The sequence below is a fragment of the Crocodylus siamensis genome, chromosome 2 (genome assembly GCF_052110815.1).
Source record: "Crocodylus siamensis isolate JL-2025a chromosome 2, ASM5211081v1, whole genome shotgun sequence".
NCBI lineage: Eukaryota > Metazoa > Chordata > Crocodylia > Crocodylidae > Crocodylus > Crocodylus siamensis.
Genome location: NC_143396.1, coordinates 69102361 through 69122480, shown reverse-complemented (window position 1 = coordinate 69122480; position 20120 = coordinate 69102361). Strand labels below are relative to the sequence as shown.

The following is a 20120-nucleotide window of genomic DNA, read 5'->3' as shown; positions in this document are numbered from 1 at the left end:
AAGTTTATTTTACTTACGCTACTGATGTGGTGCAGCATAGGCAGAGGAGTTGATTTATTCAGTTACAGCATGCAGATATCATGTTACCCAGCATTTACAGGGTGGGTAAGAGAATTGCTTGTTACAGATTTCAAGCGATTCACATAAGTTGCTACGGTTTGCAGATTACTGAGAGCTCTTGTTAAGAAAGATAATGAGAGAGATAGACGAGCCGGCAAAGACGGAGTTCTCTGCTTTGGGCAGAAGTTCTTTCAAAGTTATACTTGGCAAGGTGGCCAATTACTACACGCCAGGCATGAATAATTAACAGGCTGGCACTCGTGCTCTCTTTGTTTGCTCAAGTTTCACAAAAAAGGGGGGTTATTTTTTGCTTGGGTGGTACTGGTCCTGTTTGGTCACAGGAGGGCGAGCATAGCACATTATTTAATTTTACAATTTCATTGAGGTCAGCTAATCTCATTACCATAGGTACGGTATCTTCCATGCTGAGTTGTCAAGGTTAGTTTCTCTCTCTATGGGAGACTCAAGTGATTTGGAATGAGGCACAGACAGGGGAGTGTATATGCAGCACTGTTAATACAGAGGGATAGACTACAATTGCAGAGTTTGTTGTGTTAGCCTCTGACCTTTTGCCATCGGTATCTGAAATCAAAGTCTTTGATCTTTGACAACTTCCACATGCACTAGTCAGTGAGCTTACCCACATTCTTCCAAAAGTTACATTCGGCACAGAATAAATATGCACTGTGGTCCTGCATCCATAGATCTAAGTCTTTGAGCTGGTCCCCAGAAGAGGTTTTCTCGCAAAAACTGTGAAAAAGGTAGTTCATTCTACTAAAACTCAGGCATTGTTCTTGATCTGTTTCCAGGATGTTCTAACATTCAGAATTTACAACATTTTTCATGGAATAGTCTGCTCATATCTGTTCACCTCATCCTACCATCCTAACCAGGATCCTGTTTGGTGGTCACATATGGCGGAATCCATTTTGACACAAACTGGGGGGAAAAATGCAATAACACAAAAATAATGTTCTTTTGCAGACACTCGGGATCTTTGAGATGTCAGGGTAGATCCTTTATCCATCCTCCATCCCTGCTTTCTGATCCCTCAAATTCTCTGAGCTTTGAAATGCTAGGGAACTGAGGGAGTGTGGCCGCTGCTTTTCCTTTTATGACTTCACTGGGGAGGGAAGAAGGCCTAAGGAGCTTCCCCGGTCCTGACTGACTGACATGGTTATTTCAAATATTCTGAGCTCAAGTGCTGGGGAGTTCCACTGACTATAGTGTCTTAAAGGAGTTACTATAGCATTGGTAACCATTCTTTCCGAAGTGCTAATTGGATAAGAGGTCGCGTCTACATGAGGCGCTGACTGCTCAGTAGCTCGTTACTACCGCACAGTAGCATCACATACCACGAAACATGACACGATGCTACTGCTCAGCAGTAATGAGCTACTGTGCAGTCAGCATCACGTAAAAGCCACTTGGCAGCACTGCTGTGCAGTAGCTCCCGTTCCTGAACAGTCATATAGTCACTTGTGCATGCAGGTACTATATAACTGTGCAGTAATGACTGCATAGTCAGCATCTCATGTAGATGCAGCCAGAGAGTGAAAAAGAAATAGTTAAAGGTGGCAGAGGTTGGAGATTATGTAATCCTGCTAACTGGAGTAGGTAAGCATGCCAGCATTGGACTGTGAAATTCCCTAAAAGTTATGATCTTATATAACTGTGACTCCACTGAGGTCAGTGAAGTATACTGATATAACTGACAGTTAAATTTAGCCCCAGGGACTTTGGAGGACTATATTAGCCCCAGGGACTTTGGAGGACCATATTAAAAGATGTGCAGTAATCCAACAGGAGCAGTATTTAAGACATGAATAAGAATTTCAGCTGAGGTAGGGTCAAAATCAGGGCTAATTCTGACAATTATGGTAGACATATATAGTTAGAAGGAAGGTGTGAGAAAGAAAAAGGGTCTGAGAGTTGAGAATCACTCTACATTTTCAGGCCTTGACAGTCAATTTAAGGTTTGAGAAAGTAAAGGAATAGTGGAGTCAGAGACATGGAACAAAGAAATTATTTTATCTAGAGGGTAGATTTCAATCTTTGAAGCATGCAGTAATAGTGGATCTTTTAAAGCAAGGAACTGACAGAGGGTCTAATGCTGCAGTACTTGACCAAACCAAACTCCCGCTGAAGTCTGTCTTAAGCAAGAACTGCAGGATCAGGTCCAGGGTCAATACAGAAAGACTGTAGTATTAAAGATGGTACCAAATGGGATGAAGGGATGCATTTCAAAAGGATATAGAAGGGCTGAATGAGATGTGCATGAGGGAAGGAAAAAAAGGAAGAGAGAAATGGGAGATAGTGCTTTAACTTTTTAATATTTTGTATTCATTTAAAAAACTCAACCTAAAGTGCACTGGCTAGCATACTTCCATACACCAATATCACTCACAGTCTTAGCACTAGCAATAGTATTTTATAGATGACTACTGTTGCAGAGTCAGCGAATAATGTTATTTCCTGTGGGCTACAAAACTAAAGGAGACTGTTTAAAATAAAATCAGGTTTTGATGGTATGGTAGGTTCTTTGGGAGAAAACAGACCTTAGATATTAAGAAGTTTGAGAATATTTCATATCACAGAAAAAACAATTTTATAGTAAAACAAATTTTTGCTATAAAAGCCTTGGACAATGGGATTAATGAATCCCTGGTTCTAAAGGGTACCACTCCACTGAAGGCAAACAAGTACAGTCTAGTATCCACTAAAGGCAAGCAAGTACTGTCTAGTAATATCAGAGACAAATGTTTCTTACTGTTTTTTTTAATTTTGTATTTAATTTTACATTTACACTTGATGTCTTAATTTTTCCCAACTTTTTTCTTAAAAATTAAGCATCTCCAGTATTTTGTCATCTTTGGTGTAACATCTGAGGACAGCAGAATCTTTAATGTATTTAGCTTCCTTCCATTTCTGACAGATAAGGAAATGTTTTCCTGAGGCAGTGATTAAGTAACTTGCCTGAGGCCACAGAGGAAGTCTGTGACAAAGAAAAGAAGTGTGCATTGCTCTCTAATCACAGGCATGTACACTCATCTCTCAAGTCACAGGCTACCATCCTCCCCCTGGAACCATCTTTCTCTCTGTGTCTTGTTACTTTTGTTTCAACCTGCTAGCTGATCAGAACATGTCCATGTCTTTAAAGAATTATTTATTCTAGGAAATTGTTTTAAGAATCTCTTTTTAAAACTGAAGTGACTTCTCTGTCCAGAGGTTTAGGGGTGGAAAGGCAAAAGGGTACAATTAGAAGCTGTCCTCTTCATGTTAATGGGACATGCATAAAAGACTCAAGGTGAGAACAGATGCAGTGAGTGCACAATTAGACAGTTTGAATGACTGGGCTGTCGCTTAACAGAGTTGATTGTCAACTGCATTGACCCATAGCACTATGTCATTAAAGTGTATGTGTAGGAATTCCTTTGTGGTACATGCAATGAAAGCTGCATATGTTAAGATAATGCTTATTCCTATTATTAGATATTTTTAACACTGTTCTTACTGTTCTGATACAAAACATGGCAATTTCATTGTCGGTGCGACTCATCACTGTAATTAAAGACACCAAATATTTAAATTATATGTATTCTTTTCCACCAGCAATGCATCTATTTGGCCTCAACTGGCAGTTACAACAAACTGAAAATGACACGTTTGAGAATGGAAAAGCGAATTCTGATACTGTGCCAACACACACTGTATCGGTACCTTCTGGCGAAAATGGTAAGTGAGGCCCTAATTTCATTTAGTTCCCTTTTTCTAGGCTATCCTTTCCTTGAACGTGTGTTGCATTTGCATCAATTATTTATAAGCTTGTTCTTTTTCAGCCTTGTAGATTTTAAGTACAAGACAGTTTTAACACAGTCGCAGTACTATATGAGACTGTAAACCATTAGCATTTCAGAGTGGAAGGAAACACGTCTTTCCTCCCACAGGTGGAAGGAATGACATCAGTAGCCGTCCTCACCAGCTGAGCATCAGTTTAGTTCATTGCAACATTTGACCTCTGTAGCTAAGACAAGCACCATGGATGGTTTTGGTGGAAGAGATGAGAGAGATGTCATTGTATCACTTTATATCTTATATAATGTTGACTCTGTCATTAGTAAGTAAAACTGGTTGGTCATTTTCCAAAAGAAGTGTTTTTCATTAAAAAATGTTGATTCCTCAATGCAGTCGGAGACTTCAGAGACATAGCCTTGTGGGGCCTGTGCCACACACTGTGTGAGCCATACACTGAGTGGGGCAGGCCCTTCCAGGATTCCTTCTGCACCTTGTAGGCTGCACTGGTGGCCCACAGTCTCCCTCACTTCCTGGGCATCCCCAGTGGCACACAGTCCCCTGCACCAGTGGCAGGCATGCACCCTGGGCCCTCCCCAACTGTGCAGAAGTGGGAAAGGCAGCTGCAGGAGCCTGAGAGGTTCATGTTAACTGCTCCTGGGCTGCATGCAGCCTGCAAGCCATGTGATGGCTCCATAGGCCTCTGGCTGGACAGACCTGTTCCAAAACACTTCCCTGCAAATGTGTGTACTTGGCAGTCATTTTCCTGGATTTCCCATCCAAAGATTGGAGCCTATACCATAATGAATTCTTTCTGCAAATAATTAGAAATTATTTAGAACTGTAACATTTAGAAGACCTACAGTATCTGGGTCAGACCTGACAAGCAGGGGCTAATTCAGAAAAATAAGGCTACCATATGATGTTTCTAAGTTCTGTGGTTTCCATTAACTCTGACTAGTTTCCAAAACAAAATCCTTGTTTATTCCAGAATGAAGTAAAACCTACTCCTGAGAGAACAATGCTATAAAAAACTGTGAGAGAGATTTTTTAATGCCCTCTTTTGGTTAATCTCTGTGAAGAGTACAACATGCCTAGAGTTATTAAATTAATGCCTATATTGCCTGTGATTGGGGGTGGGGGAGACTTTGCTATATAATGCCTACTATTTTTTCCTTTCGTCAAGTTCTGGTTTTATCGTTTACTTCTTACTGGAGTACAGTAGCCCATTTGTTAATCTGTTTTCCAGGGTAGGATAGTATATGTAGTCTATCTTATCCAACCAATACATACAGTCAGAATATTTTCTTGATTTTGTTGTAAGGAGCTTTTAAAACACAAACCACTTACAGGAATTCATTTCACATTTTTCATGTTGCCCTTTAAGAGTCTTGAAACCTTTAAGAGCCCATGCACTTTTGGCTAGCAGGAGCTTTAAAATCAATAGTTTTTGAATGGAAAACTTGATTTAGATGTTTGATGAATGTTGTATTTGTTTTACTACAAAAAATCTATTTTCCTCTTCACAAGGTGCAGCTGATCTCCCCTGGAAATTTCCCCAGTAGAGGCTTCTTCCTCCTCACAAAGGAAGAAGAAGCCTCTACCAGCATTTAATATCTTGATTTTTTTTTTCAAATCACCCCAACTCAAATTATAAAAACAATATAGCTTAGTTCCATCTCTGTCATCTTCTAGTCTTGTGAAGCCTGTCTAGTAAAACTCTCTATGTCTTTCTCCTCTCATTTCCTTTTGCCTAGTTCTCTGACTTGGGTGCCTGTACTTAGGTATCCATTATCTCTACCCATGTGCGGGTGGTTTCTTACTTATAACAAGGAATGGAAAGAAGCTACTGCATGTGTAATGAATCTATCTATCTATCTATATAGTGCAGTGGTGGCTGACAGAGTTGCTGTATTCATCAGCCATATCTAATACTTGTTTCATATAAAACTGTTTTCTTATTGTTGTTTTTAATTCAATAAAACAAGTAAAAACCTGCTGGTACAATTCTTTGTCTTTGGAAATAATAGGGAGTGATATGACAGTCAAATTGTAATAACAAATGACATTTTTAGGCTCTGTTTCTTCCAAAGATCCCTAAATCCTGTAAATCCTTCATTGGGATCATTTAATCTGTTGTAAAATGCTTTCACCTGTAGATTTGGAAGGCAATGGTCATTTAGAAGGTTATATCATCAGTGCATGACAGGAAGACAGGCAAAGTTCTTTGGGTAGACATGATATCTTTTATTAGATCAACTGAGTAATTGGAAAAAGGTTCTTACCAAGCTTTTGGATGCAGTCACCCTTCTTCAGGCACAGGGAGTCTCTGCTGTTCTGAGACTGCAAGGAATGAGAGAAGCTAAAAGTGTGACAGGATGTCAGTGAGAATGTAAATGGGTAGAAATTAGGGGGAAAAAAGGTAAAGAAGGGAAGCGGGGGAGTGGGGTGCGATGGGGTGGGGCACAGCGACCGCCCTCAGAAGCCAGTGGCAGCTTCGGCAGCAGCCAATCTCGGTGGGGCATGTGCCCGCCCCACGCGTCACCTTTGGGGCCAGTGTGCATATGGCATGTGGGGTTGGATCTGGTGTTGCAGGCAGCACAGTGGGTCCATCTGGGGCGCCGCATACAGTTCAAACCTTGGCCCCCTGTGTTGCATGCAGTGTTGGGACCAGCTGTGCACTGCAGGTAGCTAATGTCCCAGGCCAGCCCCTCGTGCTGCATACAAAGCAAGCCCCTTCAGCTGGGGCTCTCTCAAATGGTTTACAAAGCATTTGTGATCCTGCACCAGTGTCTATTTGGAGTCGGTAGATGCTATATTCATTTCATAAACAGGTGAAAGGAGCATAGAGAAACTAAAAACCGCAATACTCATCAAAGCTGAGAATATAAATATAGGAATCCTAGCTTTACGTGTTTTCAACTAATAATCTGGAATCATTCCCTAAAACATGCTCTTGGAATCATTTTGCATATGTTATCTGAACACGTACAGTGCAAAAAACCCCCTTATAACAGTTTTCACTTGCTTGATTGTAAAATGAATAAAATGTATTCCAGCCCCCACCCCCAATTTTGACTATCCCTAAATTGTGTACCATGGGGATGAGGTCACTTAAATATTATAAGCAAATTAAAATACATTAGACTTTAACTGTCACGTGTATGTATCAAGCTTTTTTTATTGTTTATAGTACTTCATGTTAATGAAATGTTTAATAGTTTCTTAATTAGATGCTGTATTGATTTTTCCAGAAACGTACATTTGTAAGGAGGATTTTGATTTCATTTTGTTTTGTGATGCCTGTAGAATTAACCAGTGATTCTCAGTTATGACTGATGGTTCCATTTGTAGAAGGATATACAAAAGCCTACCTCAAACATTGCACAGTAGGAGGTCTGAAACCAAGGTTATAGAAGGAAGTAGAGGGTGTGCTATTGATTGTCTATAAATCTAGCCTTGTCTCCTGATATTCTAATTACTGTTGCCTACAAAGGAAGGACTTGAAATTATATCATCAGTTACAATAAAATTATTTTATCAGTTATACTCTACAACAGTTACCATTAATCTTTTTAATGTTTTGTTTACTTGTTATTTTTTTTATATTATGGATGTGAATTTTAAGTACTTCTTTACCAAATTATCCCATACAACATTAGTAAATATTCTGAAAAGTTTTTCAAGTTCCTGAAAATTTTAGAAACTGTTTGAAACTATTTATATTAATTGAATTTTCATAAATACTTAAGAACCACTGAAAACATTTATTTACAGTTGAAGAACAGTTGAGTTTCTGGTACAATAAATGCAGCAAACAGAATGTATAAATATTTGGGTTTAAAGTATTTGATTTAAGTGTCTAAACCTTTATTTTATTTTGTTTATTGTTTCTGTAAAGTTAGGGAGAGGAACAGTATTTCTGGCTATTTTTTGAAGGGAAGAGGACTGGAGGTTTTTGTCAGATATTTCTGTCCTTTAGACTTCTGGTGAGAAATAGTTAGCTGTGCTAGTCTCAAGACAGGCAGAAGGCAAGGTAGATCTGCACTGTATAGACTAACTAAATCAGAGATGTATAGCATAAACTTTATTACAGTGATTCTCAAGGGTGCTGTGGGATGCCAAACATTAGCACTGTTAGTGCCAAACATTAGTACTGTTGGGTTTACAAATATGATTGACAAGATAAATCCAGAGATTTCAAATAGAAATCTATAGTTGTGGTCTTTCTGAGTTCGTTACAACAGGAAAACTGCTTTATTATTTTTCTGTGGTCAGAAAGAGGGAAAACAAAGAGCTGGCATTTTCCAAGAGGTGTTTCAAATCTATCCACGGGTGTCTTGAGTTTAAAAAAGGTTGAGAACCACTGATCTATGAAGTGCAAATTTACCCTGGTTTCTGTTTGGACTTCTGAGTCATGCTGCATTATACAAATGAATAGGACTTGTGTTTGAATCATTTAGTCTAGAATCCTAGAAGTATAGAAAATCAGGGTTGGAAGAGACCTTAGGAGGTCATCTACTCCAGCCCCCTGCTCAAAGCAGGACCATCCCCAACTAAATCATCCCAACCAAAGCTTTGTCTTGCTGGGTCTTAAAAACCTTAAATGATGGAGAGTCCACAACATCCCTGGGTAACCTGTTCCAGTGTTTTTCTACCCTTCTAGCGTGAAAATTCTTCCTAATATCTAACCTAAACTCCCCTTGCTGCAACTTGAGACCATTGCTCCTTGTTCTGTCATGTGCCACCATTGAGAACAGTCTAGCTCCATCCTTTTTTGAACCCCCCTACTAGACTAGACACCTGCTATTAAATCCCCTCTCAGTCTTTGCTCCTTTAGACCAAATACATCTAGTTTCCTCAGCCACTCTTCATGTGCCCCAGTCTCCTCACCATTTTCATTGGCCTCCACTGTACTCTCCAATTTGTCCACATCCTTTCCATAGTGGGGGGGCCCAAAACTGAACACAGTACTCCAGATGTGGCCTAACCAGTGCTGAATAGAGGGGAATAATAACTTCCTTTGATCTACTGGCAACACACCTACCGATGCAGCCCAGTATGCCATTAGCCTTCTTGGCAACAAGGGCACACTGCTGGCTCATATTCAGCTTGTCCACTGTAACCTCCAGGTCTTTCTCTGCAGAGATGCTGCCTAGTCAGTCAGCTTCCAGCCTGTACCATTGTATGGGATTGTTCCGTCCTAAGCGCAAGACTTTACACTTGTCTTTGTTGAACCTCATGAGATTCCTTTTGGCTCAATCCTCCAATTTGTCTAGGACTCTCTGAATCGTAGCCCTACCCTCTAGCATATCTACAGCTCCCTCCAGCTTGGTGCCATCTGCAACTTGCTGAGGGTACACTCTATGCCATGTTCCAGGATGTTGATGAAGATATTGAACAAAACTGGCCCTAGGACTGACCACTGGGGCATGCCACATGATACTGGCTGCCAGCTAGACAGTAAGCCATTGATTACTACCCTCTGAGCCTGATGATCCAGCCAGTTTTCTATCTACCTTTACAGTTCATTCTTCCAGCCTGTACTTCCTTAGTTTGCCTGTGAGAATGTTGTGGGAGACTGTATCAAAAGCCTTGCTAAAATCAAGGTACACCACATCCACCGGTCTCTCCGCATCCACCAAACCAGTCATCTCATCATATAAGACAGTCAGGTTGGTCAGGCATGATTTACCCCTGGTGAATCCATGCTGACTGTTCCTAATCACCTTCTCCTCCAAGTGCTTAGAAATGGATTCTTTGAGGATTTCCTCTGTGATTTTTTTTTTCCAGGGACTGAGGTGAAGCTGACTGGTCTGTAGTTCCCTGAATCCTCCTTTTTACCTTTCTTAAAGATGCGCACTACATTTGCCCTTTGCCACTGAAGAACCTGATCTATACAGACACTGCAGAGCCAGGTCTAAGCAATGCACTTTTTCTTTCAGTAAAGTGCATTTAGGGCTTTTTGGAGTTTTTTTTTAAAGTGTGTAAGCAGGCTAAGATGTTAAAACAGATGTGATGAAAACATTAAGATTCATATTATGCCCATTAGGGCACAATAGGGAATTGTTAAAAACTATTTCAAAGCCTCCTTCTTGAGAAGAAAAGTGGATGCCACAGTGACAATTCGGAGAGGGGTGATGTTAGTGTGCAAGAAGGTTGTAAGAAGCAATATATCCAGTTGGCTCCCATTTGATAGTGAAGTAAGAGAGGGGTGCAGTTGCACTTGTTACCTGCAAGGGGAAATGGGCCTGCTAAAATCTGGAAGTTTCTGCACAGTGGGCAGGGCAAGGCAGGATATCTTATGAAGTGGGCCTGACCAATTTTGCCAAACTGGCAAAAACTCACCTTATTTTCATTCTTCACAGGTGGTTGTTTTTCATTCCCTACAAAGTAACTGTGGAAATGGCAAATCAGTACTGCAAATAAGTGTTTATTATATCAGTATAAATTTATATGATAAAACAAGCCTAAGAGAAGTAGGTGGTAGAAAACAGATGATTAAATAAACTGAAGTAAATAAATACAGGCTCATTTTTCTAGAGGAAAAATACAAAAGCTGTGAAAGCTTGTTAAGGAGAAAGTTAGAAAAGATGAAATGTCATCGTAAGCAGAGTAGAAAAGTGGTATCTCTGGATTCTTCAAGATCAGATATTTTACAGTGTCTTGAAAAAGCACTACATAGATCAGTTTGATCCTGCAAGTGAAATGTGTTTAGTGACTTCAACACCATTGACACATAGCTGTGATGATGATTTACATCCCAGTACTGAGCTTTTTTGTAGTCCTTCAATATCCATTTAATTGAGGGAGCAGTCCACTCATCTTCAACATGAAAAATGGCAAGGATCAATTGTGATCTTGATGAGTGTTTCAAATGGTAATCCATTTTTTTGTATTTTAACTTTTTCCAGAGAAGATAGCATCACTGTTTGTTGCATGAGGTGATGGATAATTGTGAAAGTAAATCATAAAAAACAGGACAGTAATATTCAGAATGTCAGTTTCTTAAAAGTTTTCCCTGCACATGTGTTCATAGATTTCATAGACATTAGGGCTGGAAGGGACCTCGGGAGATCATCAAGTCCAGCCCCCTGCCTAAAGGGCAGGAAGTCAGCTGGGGTCATAGGATCCCAGCAAGATAAGCATCCAATTTGCTCTTGAAGGTGTTCAATGTAGGTGCTTGAACCACCTCCGCTGGCAGACTGTTCCAGAACTTGGGGGCTCGGACAGTAAAGAAATTCTTCCTTATGTCCAGCCTGAAACGGTCTTGCAGGAGTTTGTGACCGTTCGACCTCGTTATCCCTTGGGGCGCTCTGGTGAACAGACGTTCCCCCAGATCCTGGTGGTCACCCTTGATAAACTTATAGGTGGCCATCAGATCACCCCTGAGCCTGCGCTTTTCCAGGCTAAAGAGTCCCATGGCTCTCAGCCTGTCATCGTAAGATCTGTTTTCCTGACCTCTGATCATGCGCGTGGCTCTCCTCTGGACTCTCTCAAGCTTTTCCACATCCTTTTTGAATTGTGGAGCCAACTTAAAATTGATTGAAAGTTGTTCAGACAACTTAAAATTGATCAAGTTTGTTCTAACATAGTTAGATTGGTTTGGTTGAAACTTTGTAGTAGACTGAGTGCTGAAATGTTAAAAATAATAATGTTTTCTAGCACTTTGACTACACTTCAGTTTTTTTTATATTGATTCCATCAAATTTAAGCTAGATTAGAAAATGCATGTGTTAAAGTGCAAGTCTTGCTCATACCAGGGTTCCAAAATATACTAGTTAAAATGTATTGGCTAAACATCTTTAATGAGCCTGAGACAGCTACTTCAGGTTTCACTTGTTTAAGTTGTCCATATCAGCTAGTCCCTAGTAATAAAATCCAGAGAAAGTGACATCCAGAATGAAGTCTCAGTCTATGGATTTCGTAACTGGAAATTGGTCAATATCTGAGTCTGAAACAGGCTTGATGTAAAAGAACTCAGATAGTCCAGATTTGATGCCAATTGGTAGTCTAAACCACTCTCTTCATGCTTCAGCCTTGTTGGCTGCATTCCTTAAAGTTGGCTTAGTGAATTGGTAAGAGGCCACCTACACTAAACCCCATTCTCTTTGCTAGTGAGTTAATGAAGTAGTTTTATGGAGTCTTTGAGGAATTCTGCTTCCTGCACGATTCTTCCCAAAATAATAGTAGTAGTAGAATGGCAGTGCCTTGACTTTCCTTAATAACATGACCAACAAGCTTCCGTTTCTGCTCCGGCACTTGGTATCTGGGACTTTTTGGTCTGTAGGGTTTCCTGTCTCAGTTCTCAGAACCTTTTTTGTCTACTAATGATTTTTTTGGGTGCCCAGGTGTCACATTCTTTAGGTCTCTATGAACAGCTTCTTCTCAGAAGTTTCTTGCAGCGTGACTGGAGCACTGTTGAAAAAGTAGTAGTAGTAGTAAATAGTAGTATATTGTGATAATGCCCAAAGGCAGTAGGGATTGGGCCCTTATTGCTTTGAACACCGAATAAACAAATAAAGGGTTGTGGTGTTAATATTTAATTTGGGCAATTTGAATTTAGTATAAAGATACCCATTCACAGTTTGGCAGATAGTAGAAATAATAGCGATTATCAAGTTTTTACACATTTTGTTCTGTTCTGTTGGAATTTGCTAGTACTCTCATGTGCAGTTTAAAGTAACAGTTCAGTTTTTAAAGGCTTAAAAATGCTGTGAATTCGCTATCATATATGTTTCTTCACTTGAAGTTCTCTGTTATGTTTTATGTGCACTGCTTTGCTTTTTTGAACAGTCCTTTAGAAGAGAATAAGGCAAGACGCATTTATCTAGGGAGAGTACCACAAAAAGCCTGAGATAACATGGTGGTTACAGGGTTAGGAGCCAGGACCTCCTGAGTTCTGACTCTGGTTCTAACCACAGCTTCTTCTGTGGCCTTGAGCAAACCATTTAACCTCTCCTCATCAGGTTAAGCATTTGTGAAATGTAAATACATTCTATAATTGTCTGTTTCTCAAGGTACTGTGAGAATGAATTTGTTAATGGGATGACTTCAGTTAACTTCAAAGGGAGTAGAGAGTGTATGCTGCGTAACACCAGATTTGATGTATGTTATGGAAAGTGCCTGAGCTAGAGAAGAGATGATAGTGTGTGTCTAGGTCTGTGGTTTTGGAACTACCGTATTTTTCGGACCATAAGACGCACCTGACCATAAGACGCACCCAGTTTTTATGGCAGGAGAGACTGTGTGCAGGTGGCCGGCCATTTTTATTGCCGGCTCCCGGCCACCGGCACGGGCGCCGGCTTCCGGTGTAAACAAGCGGCGGATGTCCCGCTCGGGCTCCGCCGCCTCTGCGGGCAAGCTCCGCCCCGTCTCCCCGGGACACGGCATAAACAAGCGGCGGGTGTCCCGCTCGGGCTCCGCCACCTCTGCGGGCAAGCTCCGCCCCGTCTCCCCGGGACACACACCTTCGGACCATAAGACGCACCCTCGTTTTCCCCCCACTTTTGGGGGGGAAAAAGTGCGTCTTATGGTCCGAAAAATACGGTATCTGAATCAAGTTGTTGGGTTCAAATGCAGCCAGCTTTTCTGCAGTATAGTTCAGGGCATGAAAGTAGTCTGGTTATGAGCTGAACAGAAGCCCTGTTCTGAACTCCATAGGAGTTTTGAATCTGAATCTTCATGACTCAGATCCATTTATAATAGAGAATACAGGGATTGTTGGTTTTTCCCCACTTGGCTAGATTGCTTTTAACAGTACATCAGAGAATTTTAGTGATGTTTAAATAAATGCTCTATTATTTAATTTAGTAAAAATTCTGTTGATGTTTTTGTGTTTTAGAGGAGTAAACTGAAAAGCTTTTAAATCCATTTCTCTATAATTTGCACTTTGTAGTATAACTGTATGTATAAAATGACTGATGAACATCATAGATAATCCAACTTAAGTAATACTAAAGAGACATACTTTGTAAGGTAATTACATTCATAACAATTAAGCATGACGGTAAATCCTGAAAGAGTTTCCTTAAGAGAGATATCTTGGGAAAGTCATGGTATATTGCCTGTGAAGGTACTTGTATGAGAAATCCTTGTTTTTGTAAGATTCGTATCAGTAAATTCTCTGAGATATTGAATGTCTTCAAATAAGTTCTGAAATAACAATCCACCTGGGATCAATCTAAATATTTGGCAACTTATTTAAAAGAAGACTGAAAACTAGTATTTCAGTTATTAATGTTTGATCTCTTAATATTATTTTAACATCCCAGGAAAATTAGGGGGATTTGCACAAGAGAACAACACTATAGATTCTGGAGAGCTTGATATAGGCCGAAGAGCAATACAAGAGGTTCCTCCTGGGATCTTCTGGAGATCACAACTCTTCATTGATCAGCCACAATTTCTAAAATTCAATATCTCCCTTCAGAAAGATGCATTGATTGGAGTTTATGGTCGAAAAGGCTTACCACCTTCACACACTCAGGTAAGAGCTCTTTTCATTTAAAGCAAGCGAGTGTATTTGAAAACTGCCAGTTTTTATCTTTTTAAATATTTTATCTCTCAAGATCGAAGGCTTTTCTTTTTTGCTGTTTTGTTTTGTTTCTGTGTTCAACTTACATTATGTGAAAAGTGTACAACCTCTTTTTTGAATATTTATAGAGTTAAAAGATATTCTGGAATTTAAAATCTACAATGCAGGAGAAAATATTTCTTTTCTGACCTGTTTTGATCATCTCTTTAAATAAACCCTATCTAAAGATATGCTTAATACAGAATTTTCACGTGCCTTCCTGGACCATACTACAAAGATGTATTTTTAACTTTAAAAGTAAATTAGTGTATCATATTGTAGTCACACAATTATCTGCACTCCTGTGTTTGCCTACTAAAAGGCAAAGCTGGTAACGTTGCAAGCCAATAAGAAAGATCCTTTTTTTGCCAGAGAATTGATTTGTTTTCTATCAGTGTCAAAGTTTGGTATTTGAGTAAATAGGCAATACACATGTACACATACCATATATGTATTGATTCATTGTGTGTATATGGATGTACATATGTGTGTACACACACACGCACACAAAATGAAATATTGGTTTGTATCTATACAGAGAACCAAGGCTGTTTTAAAAAAAAAAATTTTACGAGACATTTTGCTTTCCTAAGAAAATACTCCAGTATGTAAAGCTATTTAATACATTTTTGCTCTGCTTCTTGAGAGGTTTCATAAGAAATATATCATTGCATATATAATCCTCCTCTTACACAGTGATATACAGACTGCATATATCTGTGTGAAGTTAATGGAAATGTTGCAGTTTAAGCACCTTAAGAGTGAGCAGTTAAATTTTAATGTGTAGTCTTACTGGTTGGAATATCATAGAAGGAAAAGGATAGTTCCCCTTCATCACGTTCAAGGACAATGCTTTGACATTAACCATGTTAAAAGCTTATTCAAACCTCCAAACGTAAATTTCTTAGGTTTCAAACAAGCTTCAGCTCAAGTTCTGGCTCCTGATCTCTGTTTGTTCTTAAAAGAAACATTTTATCCTGTTTTCCAAAAGTAATCTTTTGCATAGTTTAAAGAGGTCCTCAACTTTGTACGGCCTACTTCTTACCAATACAGGTGAAGGACACTTCCGGTTTTGTCATGTCCAGATCTGTGAATGAAGTGCATTGATGGTAGTTGCAGATGAACTGATTTGGTAATGCAAGTCATTTGGTTTCAACTGTAAATCCAAGTCACTTCTTGTTTATTTTAATGCATAGTTTTAATAATTTTTTGCATGTTATTGCACTATTTAAAATTTTTTAGATCTCTTTAAACATGATTTATTTTTAAATTGAAAGTGTCTGAACTTTCTGCTAGGTACTCCTGCCCTGCTGCCCTCTTCCATGGCCTCCAAAGCCTGGCAGGGGCAACCCAGCACTGCAGGAGAGAGCAGGGCCATACAGGAAAGCTGTTTGCCGCTGTGAGCTCCACGCTGCCCTGGCAATGCGTCCCCTGCTCATATGGTAGCAATGAGGGACATAACCCTGCGCCGCTGCCTCTGCTGCAGCCATGCATGCAGGCGATGCATCGCCAGGGCAGCACAGAGTTTGCAGTGGCTAGCAGCTTTCTTGCGCAGGCCCACTCTACTCTGCCACTCTGGGTCCTACCCGCCATACTGCAGAGGACCAGGGGGAGGGCAGCAGGGCAGGAGCCCACAGCTTGCAGCACACACTTGTCCCCACCTCAACCCTGCGCACAGATCTGGGGGAAATGGGTCCTGCCACCCCTGGGAGTGCAGCCCCAGCCCTACCCAACTCTCTTATTCCCTCCCTCCCTGTGGGGGCCTCAATCCCCAACCCTCACCTGCCATTTATCTACAGGAGCTGCTCTCCAGGCTACCTGGCAGCCATTTGCATATACATGTACATGGCACTCCCTCCCTGACCTCCCTCCTCCCACTCCCTCCCAGCCCCCTGCAGGCTGGAACTCTGCCAGCCTGCGGGAGGCTTCTTGCAAAAGGAAAATGCATGGGTTTCTCAGCTAAACTGAGAAATTCATGTTTTACTTGGGTAAGGGGAGAAATCCACGTTCTACTCTGTTTTTCTGTAGGAAATGGAAAACCCAGGTCCCTGGTGATCAGGTCGTCTCATTCACGTTCAATACCTGATACATTCACAAATCATTTCACCAGAACAGCAAAGCTCTTTTGGAAATCTAACTATTGCATCTTCTATTAGAATTTTCACAGTTTCATAGTTTCTAGGGTCAGAAGGGACCTGAGTAGATCATCTGCCATGGCAGGAAAGAGTACTGGGGTCAAACGACCCCAGCAAGGTGGACATCTAGTCTCCTCTTAAAGACCCCCAGGGTAGGAGCCAGCACCACTTCTCTTGGAAGTTGGTTCCAGATCCTAGCCGCCCTGACCGTGAAGTAGCGCCTCCTGATATCTAGCCTAAATCTACCCTCTGCCAGCTTGTGACCATTATTCCTGGTCACTCCTGGTAGTGCTTGGGGGAACAGGGACTTCCCCAGTGCCTGCTGGTCCCCTCTGACTAGTTTGTAACAGGCCACTAGATGCCCACTCAGCCTTCTCTTGTGGAGGCTGAACAGGTTCAGGTCCTGTAGCCTCTCCTCATAGGGCCTGCCCTGCTGCCCCCTGATCATGCGAGTGGCCATCCTCTGGCCCCTCTCCATGTTGTCCACATCCCTCTTGAAGTGTGGCACCCAGAACTGGACGCAGTACTCCAGCTGCAGCCTGATCAATGATGATTCCAAGATCCTTTTCTGCCTCGGTACTGACAAGAATGGAGTTCCCCAACCTGTAGGTATGGTGCCAGTTGTTCCTCCTCAGGTGCATCACTTTGCATTTGTCAGTGTTGAATCCCATCCTATTCTCATCTGCCCATCCTTGTAACCTGTCTAGGTCTGATTGCAGCCTATTCCTCCCTTCTAGCGTGCCCGAATCCCCCCACATCTTAGTGTCATCAGCAAATTTGAACAGGGTGCTTTTTGCCCCCTCGTCCAAGTCACTGATGAAGATGTTGAACAGTGTGGGCCCGAGGACCGAGCCCTGCGGGACCCCACTGCCCACATCCTTCCAGGTCAAAAATGACCCATCCACTACCACTCTCTGGGTGTGGCCCTCCAGCCAGTTGGCGACCCAATTGACTGTGTGGGTGCCGACACCACAGTCCCCCAGTTTCCTAATGAGAACGGGGTGAGAGACAGTGTCAAAAGCCTTCCGAAAGCCCAGGAAGACTATGTCCACTGCTACCCCTGCATCTAATGATTTGGTGATCTGATCGTAGAAGGCCACCAGGTTGGTCTGACAGGCCCTGCCACTAATGAACCTGTGTTGATTTCCCCTAAGCATGATCTCCCCTGCTGGCCCCTCATGGATATGTGCCAGAATAATTTTCTCAAAAAGCTTGCCCAGGATCGAGGTAAGACTAACTGACCTATAGTTTCCCGGGTCCTCCTTCTTCCCCTTTTTGAAGATGGGAACCACGCTGGCCCTCTTCCAGTCCTCCGGCACCACACCAGAGCACCACGCGCGCTCGTAAATCCGTGCCAGGGGTCCTGCAATGACCTCAGCCAATTCCCTCAGTACTCTAGGGTGGAGATCATCTGGACCAGCTGACTTACATCCAGTCCCTCCAGAAGTTCCCTAACTAGTTCCTCACTAACCCTTGGCCTAGTCCCCTGGGGACTGAGGGGAGCCCAGCAGGGGGTGACTGTTCCGGTCCCTGCTAAGGAAAATGGAGGCAGAGAAATTGTTAAATATGTTGGCTTTGTCATCTGGTGTGACGACCAAATTTCCTAACGTGTCCTGCAGGGGCTCCACATTACCCAGAACCTTCTTTTTACCCCCTATGTATTTAAAAAAGGACTTCTCATTGTCCTTAATCTGGGAAGCTAGTCCCAGTTCCATCTCTGCCTTGGCCTTCCTGACTACCCCCCTACATCCCCAAGCAACTGCAGTATAGTCATCCCTGGTGATGGCCCCTCCTTTCCATTGGGTGTACGCCTCTCTTTTAGCTGGGAGACATTCCCAGATGCTTTTGGTGAACCATGGGGCCTTGTGTGCCCTCCTGCTCCCTTTGATCCATGTTGAGGTTACCTCCCTTTGGGCTTGGAGGATCGTCTCCTTAAGGAGCGACTTCTACAATCTGTTATTAGTGAGGTAAAAAGTCGGGTAGATTTGCACCATGTAGACTAAACCAGAGATGCATAAGCTTTCATAAACAACAACATGTAAATTCTTCAGATGTTATGAAGGGACTGGAGGTAGTAGAGCTTCTAAATAGAAAGCAGTGATTAGAATACAAAGGGAGGGAAAGGGGGAGGACAAAAGGAGGGTGCACTGGTGGGAGTGGTAAGGTGAGCAGTAGAGAGAGAAACAAAGCAATTAACACATTGAGGGACACAGGTTTTCTAAAAGCTAATCCAAGTACCATATTTACTTGACTATAAAATGACCCTGATTCTGAGAGGGCCCCCAGTAACCAGACTCTCTCTGTATATGGAAAATTTATAAATGTGTTGTAATTTTCCAGGTATAAAATTTCATTATTGGAGGTTTGCCTTGTATGTCTTCCCCTCCCACTGCTATAGCAGGAAAAGTAAATCTGGGGGTCAGGTACCCCCTTTGTCCTCTACCCTCCAACGTCTTCCCCCTCTCCCTTCTTTCAGACCCTGCTCTCCCTGAGCATGTGGAAGTAAAGAGGAAATTTGAAAACACTAACCTCAAAGTAGACAGACCTGTAGTAATCTGCATATAGTAACTATAGATATATTTATTTATGCAGAAATGGTGCATCATGGCCTTTTTTTTAAACTGCTGCAAGTTTTAGAACAGGTGCTTCATAAACACACTTATAAGCAGCACTTTGGTACCTGCTTATATATAGTACAAGCTATGCATGATATTAGTCCAAAATGAAGAGACTTGTGATTTACTATATAGTTCATTAGGCTGGGCCCCACAAGAATCAACAGCATTTCAAGTCATGCTAATTATATGTGCCAGGCTGAGAAAAGGGCAGCAGAGGTATTCTGGGTGTTTGGGGCCACATTTGGTAATGTTTGCCAGACATTTAAGGCTGGTGAAGAAACAGGAATTGGAAATGGGAAAGAAAGGTGCAGCTCAGCTGTGGGAGTGAAGAGGAAGTCAAAATTTATGAAGCGCTGTAGCTCATCATGACTTGAAAAATAGCTGGCATTGAGGAAAAACTGTCCTATATCACACTACTGTATATCTTATTCAGGTGAGCTGGACTAACCTATCCTTGTGGTAGCTTCCCGTCAGCATGTTTCCACAGTGTGGGCCATGTATTTTATAGTCAAGCTCAGTGTTGGCTGCATTTAATCTACTTCATAGTTGGTTTCTTTTACTAAGCATGAGCTGCCTTGGCAGCACTTTAATGGTACTGTATTTAGTTCCTTATATGCAAATGTAAGACAAGGGACTCTTTTCCCCATGCTTATTGGGGAAAACAACCTTTTCTTGTATTCGAGTAAATCTGGTAATAGGATAAGACCCATTGTCTTGGTTTAGATCATACTTAATATAGTCCAGTCTGTGGATGATTTCTTGTTATGCAATTTTCCATTCAGATTTCTTAGATAACAAATCTTTAAAAACAACGGCTACTATGGGGTCCATGATGAAATGACCAGGGATGTTAAAGTGTTGCTGAGGAGACACTATTTGAGGGTGGCGGGCTGTCTGTAAACCAGGAGAGATTTGTTCCCCATTGCTACCTTGAGGTGA

The 20120-nt window shown here is 41.6% G+C and overlaps 1 protein-coding gene across 13 annotated transcripts in view; it reads left to right on the top strand.

Moving 5' to 3' along the window:
* TENM3 (teneurin transmembrane protein 3) overlaps nt 1-20120 on the top strand; it is a 2356642-nt gene that overhangs the window by 2220100 nt on the left and 116422 nt on the right. For all 13 annotated transcript variants that reach the window (XM_090036139.1, XM_090036135.1, XM_090036141.1 and 10 more), the window contains 2 exons: nt 3673-3795; nt 14127-14341. In XM_090036139.1, the coding sequence (XP_089892265.1) occupies nt 3673-3795; nt 14127-14341 (338 nt within the window). The remainder of the gene's footprint in view (nt 1-3672; nt 3796-14126; nt 14342-20120) is intronic.